The 14,165-nt window shown below is 40.1% G+C and overlaps 1 protein-coding gene across 2 annotated transcripts in view; it reads left to right on the forward strand.

The window, feature by feature from the left end:
• Positions 1-14,165, forward strand: part of ppargc1b (peroxisome proliferator-activated receptor gamma, coactivator 1 beta) — a 50,240-nt gene extending 36,075 nt beyond the window's left edge. For both annotated transcript variants that reach the window (XM_056250338.1, XM_056250337.1), the window contains 8 exons: positions 4,262-5,174; positions 6,269-6,314; positions 6,707-6,771; positions 7,842-8,382; positions 9,615-9,690; positions 9,820-9,938; positions 10,040-10,170; positions 11,823-14,165. In XM_056250338.1, coding sequence (XP_056106313.1) covers positions 4,262-5,174; positions 6,269-6,314; positions 6,707-6,771; positions 7,842-8,382; positions 9,615-9,690; positions 9,820-9,938; positions 10,040-10,170; positions 11,823-11,914 — 1,983 coding nt within the window. In that variant the 3' untranslated portion in view covers positions 11,915-14,165. The remainder of the gene's footprint in view (positions 1-4,261; positions 5,175-6,268; positions 6,315-6,706; positions 6,772-7,841; positions 8,383-9,614; positions 9,691-9,819; positions 9,939-10,039; positions 10,171-11,822) is intronic.

Raw genomic sequence — 14,165 nt, forward strand, 5'->3', positions numbered from 1 at the left:
GCCACTGTGATTGCAGGATAAACTCAAAACATGTGGAGAAAACAGAAGACTTCACATAATAGGAAATAGAGTTAACAACCTCAGTGTAAGCGCGCATACCATTCACTACCTGTTTACGCTGCGGAGTATTCCCACCGCAATGCTAATGCCTAATTAGCTTATGCCAGCCTTTAGAAACCACACTGAGGATTTGCGCTTCAAAGTTCTAAAGCCTGTGAAGCCTGTGGTTCCTCATTCACTCGCTACGCTTTGGCACATTGCACCATGGCTAAGGCCGCCGTCGCATTAGAGTTGAGTGCAGCCATCTGTCATGCCAAAGCCACAGCCTAAAGGGCAATGTTCACTGAGTTTGAGATTACTTAAAAAGAAACAGGCATAGTTCCTCAGATACCAAGAGAATATCTCGAAACCTCGGCACATTTGTCACAGTAACCTTAGAGCAAAATACACTCTGAAATAGCCTCTAGGGGTTTCAGCTGCCCTGCGTAGCTCGCATGTTTGGTCATTTCGTAAGGGTGTTACAAAAGACAGCTCGTTACATTCCACATAGATGAGCAAATGCCTATCACTATAATGGTTTCGATTTATTACCTCTGTCATTATAGTACTGTTTTGGCACATGTGGTTTGTTTTATTTTATGACAGCAAAACTGTGTAAAACAAATTCAAATCTGAATAGATTTCTGTAAAATCTGATTGAAGTCGATTTGTTGTTGTGGTCAAAAGAATTAGCAGTGATATAAATTCTCTGTTTTGCAAAGTTTGCTGCTTCAGTATTTGTAGAATATTTGATAATAGACAATGATAAGCTTTTATCAAAACAATAAGTTTTAAAGGGTTTTATTGGTAAAAACATTCAATATATGCAGAGAGTCAATATATTTACAGTGTTGACCCTTCATCTTCATAACCTCTGCAATTCGCTCTGGCTTGCTGGATAACTGCTTCCAGGCCAAATCCTGACTTGTCGCAACATTCTTGCCTTTTTATTGCTGATCCCAATTTGTGGGCTTCTGCTTTTCCACTCGCCTTTTGAGGATTAACCTCAGCTCCTCAATGGGATTAAGATCCGGTGAGTTGCCTGGGCACAGTGTAATAATCTCCGTGCCACTTCATTGTCTTCTTTGCTTTGTGACATAGTGCTCCATCATGCTGGAGAATGCATGGATCCTCACCAAATTGCTCCTAGGTCGGTGGAAGAAGTACAGGACGTTTTGATACCATTCTTTATTCACGGCAGTGTTTTTGGGCAGAATTGCGAGAGAGCCACTACCTTGGATGAAAAGCAACCCCACATATGGATGGTCTCTCAGGATGCTTCACTGTTGGCACGACAGGCCTCATGGTAGTGTTCACCTTTTCTTCTCCAGACAATCGATTTGCCAGATGTCCCAATCAGTCGGAAGAGGGCTTCATCAGAAAATAACTTTGCACATTCCAAATCCTTGTACTTCCTTCAGAATTGAAGTCTGTCCTTGATGTTTTTCTTGGAAATAAATGGCTTCTTTGCTGCCCTTCTGTACACTAGGCCATTGTCCAAAAGTTTTCTGCTCACTGTGCGTGCAGATGCGCTCACACCCTTCTGCTGCCAATATTGAGCAAGCTCTGCACTGGTGGTGACATGATTTCATAGCCGACTCCTGAGGAGGAGATAGTCCTGGCGCTTGCTGGACACTCTGGGATGTCCTGAAGCCTTCTTCACTGCAGTTGAGCCTCTCTTCTTGAAGTTCTTGATAATCTGGTAAATGGTTCTTTCAGGTGCAATATTCTTTGCAGCAATTTCCTTTGTTTGGAGGCCAGAATCAGAATGATAGAGTGATTTCACCTACTTGTTCACACTTTCCCATGTGCTGATGATATGATTAGTGAAATGATGTTAGTTGGTCATTTTGGGCCAAACAACTGTATATTCTATCCCCTAATGCATTATGTATGCTTAAACATAGTCGTCACAGAAAACTTTCAGCATTTTTACATTTTCAAAAAACATCACTTAGTATGATTTATAAGCTGTTTTCCTCATGGGGACCAAAAGATGTCCCCACAAGAACAAGGATTTCAGATATTGCCATCTATGTAGGGTATACCTGAACCACACACACACACACGCACACAAAATAAAATATAAAAAGATAAATAGTACACAATTATAATGTATGTAAAATATCGAATTTATACATTTATTTCAAAAGTTTTTGCAAATAAATCTCTTATGTGCACCAAGGATGCATATATTTGATAACAAAAATACAGTAAAACAGTAATATTGTGAAATATTAGGACAATTTAAACAAACTGTTTCTATTTTAATATATTTTAAAATGTAATCTATACCTGTGATGTCAAAGCTGAATTTTCAGCATCATTACTCCAGTCTTCAGTGTCACATGATCCTTCAGAAATCATTCTAATATGATGATTTGCTGCTTAAGAAACATATCTTATAATCAATGTTGTGCTGCTTAATATTTTTGTGGAAACCGTGAGACATTTTTCCAGGATTCTTTGATTAATAGAAAGTTCAAAAGAACAGCATGTATTTGACCTTTTTCTTTTTATTATGTATATAAGTTGTAATCCACCAATCAGCATCACGCACTGAAAAACAGAATCTCTCAAGCATAATAAAATAATGTAATGTCGACAATTACAACCCCAAATCAGAAAAAGTTGGGACATTTTGTAAAATGCAATACAATCAAGAATCTGTGATTTGTTCATTCTTTTTAACCTTTTTTTTAACTGGCAAAAGTACAAAGAAAAGTTTTCCAATGTTTTCACTGACCAACATAATTGTATTTTGTAAATATGAACAAATTTTGATTTTGATGGCTGAAACGCACCCCATAAAAGTTGGGACAGAGACATGTTTACCACTGTGTCACATCACCTTTCCTTTTAATTACACTTTTTAATCATTTAGGAGTTGAGGATACTAGTGGAATATTTGCCCAATCTGGTCTGATACAAGACAGCCGCTCAACAGATTCTCCTTTTCATGATGGGTCATACATTTTCCATAAGAGACATATCTGGACTGCAGTAAACAGGCAGGCATATCCCTTCCATGGTGCAGAGTGTCTAGAAACCACTCAGTTGTAGTACATGCAAAATGAGGCCTGGCATTGTCTTGCTTCCCCGGAAAGATGTCATCTTGATGGCAGTTTATGTCTCTGTACAATCCAAATATATGCCTCCATGTCAATGGTACCTTCACAATAATGCAAGTTACCCATACCGTTTGCAATGATGCACCTCAATACCAGGACAGATGTTTGCTTTTGCACCTGTTGCTGGTGAAAGTCTGGTTGGTCCCTTTTGTCTTTGGGACTGAGAACTCGATTCCATTTTCTCCCAAAAACAAGCTGAAACATGGATTCATCTGACCACAGCAGACATTTCCACTTTCTTCTAGACCATCTGAGATGAGCTCAGGCCCAGAGAACTCGCCGGCATCTCCACATAGAACTGATGTAAAGCTTTCTCCTTGCGTAACAAGTGGGATTTCTTGATGCAGCATCAGACTGTGTTCAGTGAAAATGGTTTTTCAAATTACTCCTGAGCACATGTGGCTGTATTTGACAGAGTAGCATGATGGTATCTTGTGCAATGCCATCTAAGGGCTCAAAGGTCACGCACATTCAACAGAGGTCTACTGCCTTGCCCTACACAGACTGAGATTTCTCTGTATTCCCTAAATCTTGTGACAATATTATGTATGGAAGATAATGAAAGGCATAAATGCTTTGCAATCTTGCATTGAGAAATGTGATTTTTTAATTGTTTGACAATTCTCTCAAGATATTTGGCACAAAGTGATGAGCCATGACCCAGCTTTGCTTAAAAAGACTGAGAAGCACTTTTACACCCAAACATGATACCCTCAACTATTACCAATTCACCTGCTCATTGTGGACTGTTTCAAAATAGTTGGATAATCTAATTTGGATAATCTTTTCATTTTTATTTGGTCTCTATCCCAACTTTTTTGGGGTGTGTTGCAGCCATCAAAATCAAAATTTGTTCATATTTACAAAATGCAATTAAGTTGGTCAGTGCAAACATTGGAAAACGTTTCTTTGTACTTTTGTCAGCTAATAAAAGGTTAAATAGAATGAACAAATCACAGATTCTTGATTTTATTGCATTTTACAAAACTTTTTCCGATTTGGGGTTGTATAATGTAAACAGACTCTTGAGGCTCTTTGCTTTATTATATTTCTATTGTATTTAATATCAATGTCGTCTCCTCCCTCCACAGAAGGGCAAATCAAGCACACAGGAGCGTAAGCCACGACCAGTGAGGCCCACCGGCCGTCTTTGCACTGAACTCCACCGCCACCTCACCACCGCACGGGAGGCCGAGGACACAGAGGAAGAGGAAGAGGAGGATGAAGAGGACAGTGACTCGGAGGAGGAAGAGGAGGAGTCATCCAGCAGCGAGAGTGAGAGCATGGTGTGCATTGAGCCACCGAAGCCTCAGTTCTCCTCAGAGAAGGAACTGCACTCAGTAGTGGAGCTCATCAAATACATGCACACATACTGCCTGCCGATACGCAAACAGGCCAGCTGGGATCGCAAAGAGCGTGAGGCTTTGGCACGAAAGACCAAGCCCGAGAGCTCGCAGGTCCCACGTGGCCTTCCTCAAAGCTCTCAGAGACCGGCTCCCCAGACCAGCAGTGGGACCAGGCCGAGGGTGCCCTTCACTCGCCGCAGGGAAACCAAAGCCCACTCCCTGCTCAAGGAGATGCTAGAGGCAGTCAGTTCCTTTGACGTAAGCAAGCCTTACAGAATGCACAGCCCCCCTTATATCCACTGCAGAGGGGCTGCGACTCGGCCCGGCGCTGACGTTTCTTCCTCCCCTGCACGTCAGCCCAAAGCTGAAGCTAAAGACTCAGACTGTGAGAGCTTGCATAAGGCCACAAAGCGCCCCAAAAGCCCAGAGCCAGAGGAAGGCTCCTTTTCAGTCAGGCGTTCTCGCCGGCTAGCCTCCTTCCCCAGCCGATTCGCTAAGAAAGTCCGTGAGAACTGTGGGCGGTTGGAGCCTATTGCTGGGCAATCCAGGGAAGAGGAGAACGTGGTCAAACATCCTCCCACTGAGCCTCCTTCTGATAGCAGCCAGAAGACCAACTCCCACAAGGCTTTTGAAGGCCATTACCCATCCAGCAGGGACGGTAAGACATTAGTCAAAAAGTCTAAAGAGTTTATAACTAGCCTATGTGTGAGAGAGAAAGAGACAGTATGTGTGTGTGTGTGTGTGTGTGTGAGAGAAAGAGTCATTAAAACATTTTTTGTCATTAAAATAATAATATCATAGAGAATGTTTAAATACTAATATCAGCTTACGAGGGAAACGGAGGCGGAGTAGTGGTGCTTCGGAGTGCTGGAGATGATTCGGAGGTCCTTTACCGATCAGAGCGCGCGCTGACACGGAGTAAATAAAGCCTTTATACTCGACGCGTCCGCACGAGTGCGGCAAAAATGACAAGTTGATCGTTTCGCCACAGCTTTTTTGTAACAGCGCGCGCGGCGCCGCATCCGAGGATGGATGACTTCAAACCGAATATGTCCGAGCTTGCTCTGACCGTCGCAACTCTGCCGTCATTGTGTTAAGCCCGCCCACCAACTCTATACACGATGTGATTGGCCTGACCAGTTTTTGGTTTTTCCAGCTAAAACGTCTATGGAGAGTTGCTAGACCACACTGGCAGCGAAATGATTTTTGCTGCCGCTAGGGTGCGTCTAGATTTCTAGGCTATGAGAAAAGAAAATAATCAAATATACATAAATACAAAAATATAACTTTTGTCCACACTGTCAGTGTGGTGTAGCGTGCAGGAATTTATATTTTGTTGTCACATGCAAGAAAAATAATAAAATAAATAAGATAATATTAAATAATATTACAAATAAATAAATAAAACGTGTATATATAATATATAATTTAAAAAAAAAAGAAGATAATAAATAGGTTAGTTAGGTCAATATAACACCCCAAAAACCTTGATATGTTTGAAACGTTTGAAAAGAAAAATATGGTATGGTTTTTCCTTTATCCTTTTAAATTCCTCAATGAATGTTTTTGATCTGTAGTTCTTTAGAAAACCATCTATTTACTGGTGCTTTAAAGAATCCAGAAACCAAACGCTTATCTGAAGAACCTATAATGTACCATTAAGCACATTTTTCATCTTCAGAGAGCCAGTTCAGGTACTCTGCTGTGTGTGCTGATCTCTAACAATGACACTGTCTGTTGTTCTGATTGTAGAGAAACGGTCCTGCCTCTGTCTGCCGCTGGCATCCAAATCCAATGGGTATGTGTTCCATTCATATCTAATCTATTCTGGAGTCCTGGAACACTTCCAGGCCTGAAGTTTAAGACCACCGTTGGACTCCCTCCATCTTTAAAATTGCCTAGAGGAGGCTTATAGAGTCGCTGTTTTTAACGTAACAAAACACTCACAGTAAAACTTTTATATAAATAGCCCTGAGGTTCTTCTACCAATTACAGTTATTTGTTGTTATATGTATATACATAGCTCAGACGTGATGTGGAGTAAAACAACCCAGATCAATCAAACCCTGCTACAAATAGAAAACTCTAAAGCAGTATATCTGATGCATTGTGTTGTTGAGACTCTATCCCTTTTCTTGTCCATGTAAGTTTAATAGATTCCATATTCTCTCTCCATATTTTCCTGATCAGAGACACGCAGTATGCCAACAAACCCTTTGAGCAGACTCTCTGTGTGGAATTGTGTGGCACAGCAGGTAATATTACGCACTTAGTCAGGGGTATTTTTATAAGTGTGCCATTTTTGCCATTGTGTGAGTAATTAGCTCTTGATTCACCTCATATGTTCTCACGCATGCTAGTAGCTTGCCAGTATTTGCACAGGATTTAGAATGTAGGTAATGACGTTTGTAGATTAGGCTAGTGAATATCTAAATTAACTGAATGGTAAAGGGCTTAGCGCTATTACTGAACCCTGTCAAATCAAATGTTCAAGTCTGTACCTGTACCATCTACATAGCAAATAATGAGTATTCTCTATATTTACGCTACCTTTCAAAACTTTGTGGTCAGTAGGATTTTTAAAAATGTTTTGGAGCATTTACCAAGGCTGCATTTATTTGATCAAAAATACAGTGACATTGTGAAATATTATTACAATTTAAAATAACTGTTTTCTATTTGAATATATTTTAAAATGTAATTTATTCCTGTGATGGCAAAGCTGAATTTTCAGCATCATCATTACTCTAGTCTTCAGTGTCACATGATCCTTCAGAAATCATTCTAATATGCTGATTTGCTGCTATCAATGTTAAAACCAGTTGTGCTGCTTAATATTTTTGTGGAAACCGTTATGCAGTATTATTTTTTTTCAGGATTCTTTGATGAATAGAAAGTTTAAAATAACACCATTTATTTGAAATAGAAATCTTTTGTAACATTAAAAATGTCTTTACTGTAAATTTAGATCAATTCAATGTGTCTTTGCTGAATAAAAGTTTTAATTTCTTTCAAAAAAATGGTACTGACTCCAAACTTTAAACATTTTATATACATTGCTGAACTTAGTTTTAGAGGTTTGTATGAGCAATAGCAATGGTGATAATTGCCTGAGATACCACTAAAAACAAGAACTGATTCAAGTTAATTTGTCATTGTTATATATTACATATGCATTATATTGTGTATGACTCTTCATTAATTATGTTCATTGAATGTCTGCTGTGCACTGTGACTAATAATAGAATGTTTGGTGATATTCTAGAGCATTTGGTTGTGGCGCTCATGTGCGTGTCGTAGTGATTAATGAGCGTGTGTTTTCCAGGCCTGACTCCCCCCACCACACCCCCTCATAAACCAGTGGAGGATGAGCTCTTCAAACCAGACGGAAAAGCTGAGCTCACCACCAAGAGCTCGTGCCTGGCGCGGGCGCACATACGCAAGCTCCCAGAGCAGACAGAACTGTACGCCCAGCTGCGTAGGATGGGCCAAACGGGCGACACAGACTCTAAAGGTGGGATGCAACGTGGGTACGGGGACCACGATTACTGCCTATTGGGCCTGGGAGAGAGTCGCAAGAGAATGGCTGCGGCACTCGGCTCTCAGTGCCATGTGGAAGTGGGGGAGAAGGAGGAGGATGAGATGGATGTGAAGAACTGGGAGATTGAGGGACAGGAGGAGAGGCTCCTAACGAACGTCCCTGACTACCAGCCAACGACTGAGGATGAATCGACCACTGCGTTGTTCACGCCCAGTCCAGAGCAGACCAGTGAACCCTCACCTGTCCGTTCTCCCACCCCAGACCTGGACGCCCAGTCCCCAGTTTCCTGTTCGCCCCCGTCACCCAGCTGCAAACTCCCCTTCAGGTACTGAATACTCTGGTGGCTTTTCTATTGCTGTGTTTTGTTGAACTTTCTGACTTCCGACTTCGAAAAGTGCAATATATCGCCAGTTGAAGTCCAAATGCATGTGTATGATGTCACACAAACGTAGCAGCACTCTGGGAAATAAAATGCCTTGATGAAGGTGCGTTCATGCCATGTCGAAATTTTTAATGATGGGATTTCGACTTCTAAAAAGTATTCACGACCATGTAGAAGAGTTGAGAGTTCTGAAGACTCAGAAACACTCAAAATGGCAGAGGCTGCAGTAAAATGTAGTTAAGCTGTTATCTAGTAATAATTTAATAATTCCTATAACTGACTGTTGTTAGTGTCTTAATGATGCAAGATTAATCTAAAAATTAACAAAAGACATACCATACATGTAGCTAGCACAGAGTTGGGTAACTGGTGTCTAATGTCCTGTTAAATAAACTTTTATTAACAAGCATTTATTGATTAACAAGGCATTTACATAATGACTGTTTATTTATTAATAAGGTATTTGCATAAAGAGTGTTACTTGTTTCAAGACACGTTCACAGCAAGGACAATAACTATACATTTTTAATAATTATTCTAATTTCTAATAGGGATAATAGGGAAATCCACATCACAGCTATAACCGTAACAACACAGAGGAACGATATCGATGGAATCCCTGTCAGAACCAGCATTATATAAGAAAACATGTTTTTGTAAGAAAACAAAAAAGCTGCAGCAGAACATCATTTATCATTTGCTAAGACGGTTTGTTGACAGTCAAACAACTGCTAAGCTAATGTTAGCATTTCCATTTTGTTTCTTTATATGTCATCATTTGAGTGTCAGGGAGTAAAACACCTTTATGTTTGGAAGTCAGGTATCCCTTACGAAAATGAACAATGGTTTCACTACAAATAGAACCAAACAACCATGGTTACTGTAGTTCCACCATGGTAACCACAAATTAACCATGTTTTTGCAACACTAACCATAGTTTAACCGTGATATTTGTAGTAAAACTATGGTTATACAAATGGTAATCAATCCGCCAAAAATCATGAACTTTTACTATATTAAAACCATGATTAATTTTCATAATATCAGGGAGGAATATCCTACATCAGTCTTTAAATGAAATGCTGCATAAATCCCAGCGCAGCTTGCTATTAGCAAGACGCTAGCTACTTTCTTTTGCCATTTTGAATAACTCAGCCCTGTTATCCTTCTTTCAGCGATGAGAGCTCAGAGACATGCCACGAAGCAACTGAAAAAAGGAGCAAGACAAAGTGTGGACAAGAGAATGATGTGGTAGGTTGAGTTTTCAAGCCAACTTGCAGCACTAACCTTATTATCAAAGGCATACATCCATCTGAAATCTTGTTCATTTCCTTTAAGTGCTGTGGAGCGTATTTGTTCTAATAAGCTGTGCATTTCCAGAACAAGTGCCAAGTGATCTACATTCACAACCTTCCGAGCAGCGTCACTCAGTCCATGCTGCGTAAGCGCTTCGAGGCCTTCGGCCTTCCAGAGGACTGTAAAGTGGTCATCAAAACCGAGTGGGTTCCATTTCCGTCTAGTTGCCTGACCTTCTCATGCCCTCAGCAGTGAGTGGGAGAAAGGAGTGCTGATGTTTCTCTGTGTTTGTGTGCCTGTGTAGCGAGCGTTGTGGAGTGATCACACTGAGGCCCACTCAGAACGGCCAGACCTCACGGCACAGGTGGGACTCGCTTGGTCCGAGCGGAGGGAACGGCAGCCGGCGGTTTGGCAGGAAGCGTTATATAGATCTGGGTAAGCGAACAGAGAGCTTTCTGTCTCTTTGATGTTCTCTTTACATCAGGGTGCTCTGTTTTGAGTCAGAGGAAGGTGTCTTTTCATTTCTAAGCTAATAAACGGCCTAATTCAACTTCATTTGCATTTAAATAGGAAAAAAAAGACTTTTGGATTCTTGGTTGGCCCACTTGAAAAAGCAGGGTGCCGTTTTAATTATAGTCAGGCCGGTACACTGCAGTGCTTTGCTATACCATCAAATCGAGGGACTAAAACAACGTGTGAAGTCAGTTCCAGACAATGACAATGATAATGAAAAAGCAGCTTGCTTGATTTGTTCAATTTTAAATTGAACTCATCCAATCTAATGTGCTGAGTCACATTATAACTAGCCTATATCAAAGTTTGGTGGGGTATAAAGATTACAAAAATGCTGTCCTCGTAGTGGTCAATATATATGAGATAGATGGATGGATGGATGGATGGATGGATGGATGGATGGATGGATAAAAAACACTGGGACAAATATTGTATAAATAATAATAACCTTATTATCAAGCAGTGTTGTTATTATCTAAAACTAAAACTATAAAAGAAATTGTTTTATGAGGAAAAACTTAAATTACTACTAAAATCACTACACTAACATTTAAATAAACATTAAATTAAGGTACATAGAAAAAAAGTTTTAGAAAAGTTTTAAAAAGCTCATAAAACTATGGAAGCTATGAAAGCTCATAAAACTATGAAAAAGGTAATTGCGACTTTTTATCTCAAAATTCTGACTTTTTTTCTCACAATTATTCTGACTTTATTTCTCAGAATTGCGAGATATAAAGTCAGATTTGCGTGATATAAAATCGCAATTGCATGTTATAAAGTCAGAATTGCGTGATATAAAGTCAGAATTGATTGGTATAAAGTCGCAGTTGCGTGTTATAAAGTCAGAATTGCGTGATATAAAGTCGAAATTGCGTGTTGTAAAGTCAGAATTGTGAGATATAAACTATTCTGAGGGGAAAAAAGTTAGTCTTTTTTTCCCCTTAGAATTGGACTGATAACTCGCAATTGCGAGTTTATATCTCACAATTCTGAGAAAAGATGCGTTATAAAGTCAGAATTGCGATCGCAATTGTGAGAAAAAAGTCAGAATTGTGAGATAAAAAGTCGCAATTCTGACTTTTTTTCTCGCAATTGCGACTTTTTTTCTCATAATTGCGACTTTATATCTCGCAATTGCGACTTTATTTATCAGAATTGCGACTATATCTCGGAATTGCGACTTTATTTCTCACAATTCTGACTTCATATCTCGCAATTGTGAGATAAAAAGTAGCTTTTTTTTTTTTTTTTTTCAGTGGCGGAAACAAGCTTCCATATAAAACACTAACTAAAACAAACTAAAATTAAACAAAAAATGTGAAAATAAAAACTAATTCAAACACCAACCAAAAAATACGGGAAGCATTTTCTCCTTTTTTAAAGTTACCTTGCTATTCTGTCTATGCACAATTGTAGTATTTGTTGTATTTTATTACTTAATATAATAAATATAATATAATAATATGTAGAATTAATTTAATATATATATTTTTTTTTATTTGTAACCAAATATAATTTTAATTTGATGTTCTTTAGTGTTACAAACTAACTGTGAGTGTTTTGCTGTTCAGATGAGGCGGGTCCAGGTCCGGTGAAGAGCAAGTATGATGCACTGGACTTTGACGCTCTGCTGAAAGAGGCCCAGAGAAGCCTGCATCGCTGACACAGCTTACCACGCCTCCAGCGTCACGCCTCGTCCGAGACTCGCCTCAGCACCTCAACCAAGGCACTTCTTCATGTTTACATTTTGAACATTGGATTAAAAAAATAGACCTTGTCACTTCTAACTGAGGAATCGGAGGACATTGGGGCGGGAGGATTACAAATGAACAGAAACGGCTCTGAGACACCGGACACAAGTGCTGCTTCTCGTGTGTGTTTGATGCCATTCATGACGTCGCGAGCGGCTCGGGCTTCGTAGCAAACCGCACTCTTTTCCATTGGTAGTTGTGACGTGCGTGTGGTTTTTCTTTTTTTTTTTTTTTTCGTACCCCTTTTGTCTTCTCTTCATAGACCTGCAAGGTGCTTTCACCATTTTGTCGTACAAATATATAAACAATAACTGCTTTGTATTAGCAAAACTTTGTGGATGTTCAACTCTGTGTGCGTGTGTGTGCGTGTGTGTGTTATGATGAAAAGTGGAAAAAACGACAAACAAAAAAATCCTACAAGGTAGAGTTTACAAATCAAAAAGTCAAGAAAAAAGTAGTCTTTTTGTAATTTTAGTGCTTCCTTGATTTCATCTATGCACTCAAACGAGGTAGTGCTTCTTTGGTCTGGCCTCTACCCTCCTCTGCTGTGGGAGGGGCTTTTGCTGCTGGAGTCCAAGCCCGACTGTACTACCTTAAAGCTCATTTTTTGACAATAAAATACTCTCTCCTATCCAATGAAGAGATTCAAGTAATCACAAATCCTGCAAAGTGTATCAAAATATCGCTCTGTTTGTTTGAGCAGCCTGACACAGCCAATGGTGTGAGTTTGGGGGCGGGGCTATCTATCTGGTTGACCAATTGTTAACCGGTTTCCATTTTTTGACGCAGAAATTACTCTTCACCTTCAACTTACCCGTTTCCATTACTGTTTTATTTGCCAGAACGCGACCCAATCCAGTGGGTGACAGAAAGGTTTTGATTGTTTCCCGAGAAATGGAATGTACCCATCACAAATGCGATTGTAATGCCCATCCTATTGGTCTTGATTTGAAAGTACAGTTGAGTGGTTGGACTCTGCCAGTAGCATAGCCCTGACCGGCATCCAGGCGGTCGACTCATTGGAGCGCTCCTGTCATCGGTTGAGAGAAGGGTAGCGGTAAACTAGGAGGAAGATCTTTCCAGAGCTCAATCTCATTAGAGATACGGTCGTATCTCTGCTTTGTTTACATGTCACTCTCTCATACTCTTTCTCTCTCTAAGCTCAAACACTCTTTTTTTACTCTCTCCTTTCTGACAGGGGAAGATCTGCGGGTTTTTTCTAGCTCTTACCTTGTGGCTACTTCTCTATTTGTCCTTTGTGTGTATTTTTTGAAGTCTAAACGTGTACCAGTGTATAACTGCGTGTCGTCCGTGTCTTTTATGGGGTCTAGGGATGGGTCTCTGTCCCTTATTATATGCTGGGACCCGTTGCTTTTATTCTGTGGGGGTCTCCTCGAACCCTCGGCCTGTGGATTTAGTGCAGTTGTGAGCGAGTGAGCGCATGTATGCGCGTGCTGGTTTAGGGAGGGCCGTCCATCGGCTCTTTGCTCCCTGCCTCTCCCCTTTATCCCGAAACACACCCCCACCCCCCAAACCTGAATGTTTACATGACTGAATTCTCTTTCGACTTTTACTAGAGCGCACACTAAGTACAGAACGCCTTATTCAGTGTTAAAGTACCCTATCAGGACGTGCCTTTCGGCTTTCCCTTTTACGGTACTGGGCTTGTTACTTGGACACGGCCTCTGAATATTACAGACCATTTCGCCCAATAAGATCTTGAGAAAACAAACTGAATGAGTGTTTGTGCTTAGTATGTATACTAAGTGAGAGATGTGCTGGTTTACATGATTATATATATAAATAGAAGTATATAATGTGTATATAGCACTGTGTCTTGTGTAAACATGAGATGTATGGTTATGTGCTGTACAGCGATGTGGTAAACGTGTGGTTTTAAATGGTGAGTCTGATTGGTTGTTGGTGAACCCGATGATGCGGCGTTAAGCAATACAGGGAGATCCAGAAGGGAATTTTCATTGATATGGCTTCATAAGTCAAACACTGTTGTATAAAGTGTCCCTTTAGAAATGGTTCTTGTTAATTACTTTAACATGTTTTTCTTTTTTATGCAATTGAGATGCAATATCGCTAGGAGAGCCTTTCTCATTGAAGAGATTGGTTGTTTTAGGGTTATAGGGGAAATCGGATCTTGTACTGTAT

Source organism: Rhinichthys klamathensis, unplaced genomic scaffold (assembly GCF_029890125.1).
Source record: "Rhinichthys klamathensis goyatoka isolate OS25496 unplaced genomic scaffold, OSU_Roscu_1.1 h1tg000068l_1, whole genome shotgun sequence".
Lineage (NCBI taxonomy): Eukaryota > Metazoa > Chordata > Actinopteri > Cypriniformes > Leuciscidae > Rhinichthys > Rhinichthys klamathensis.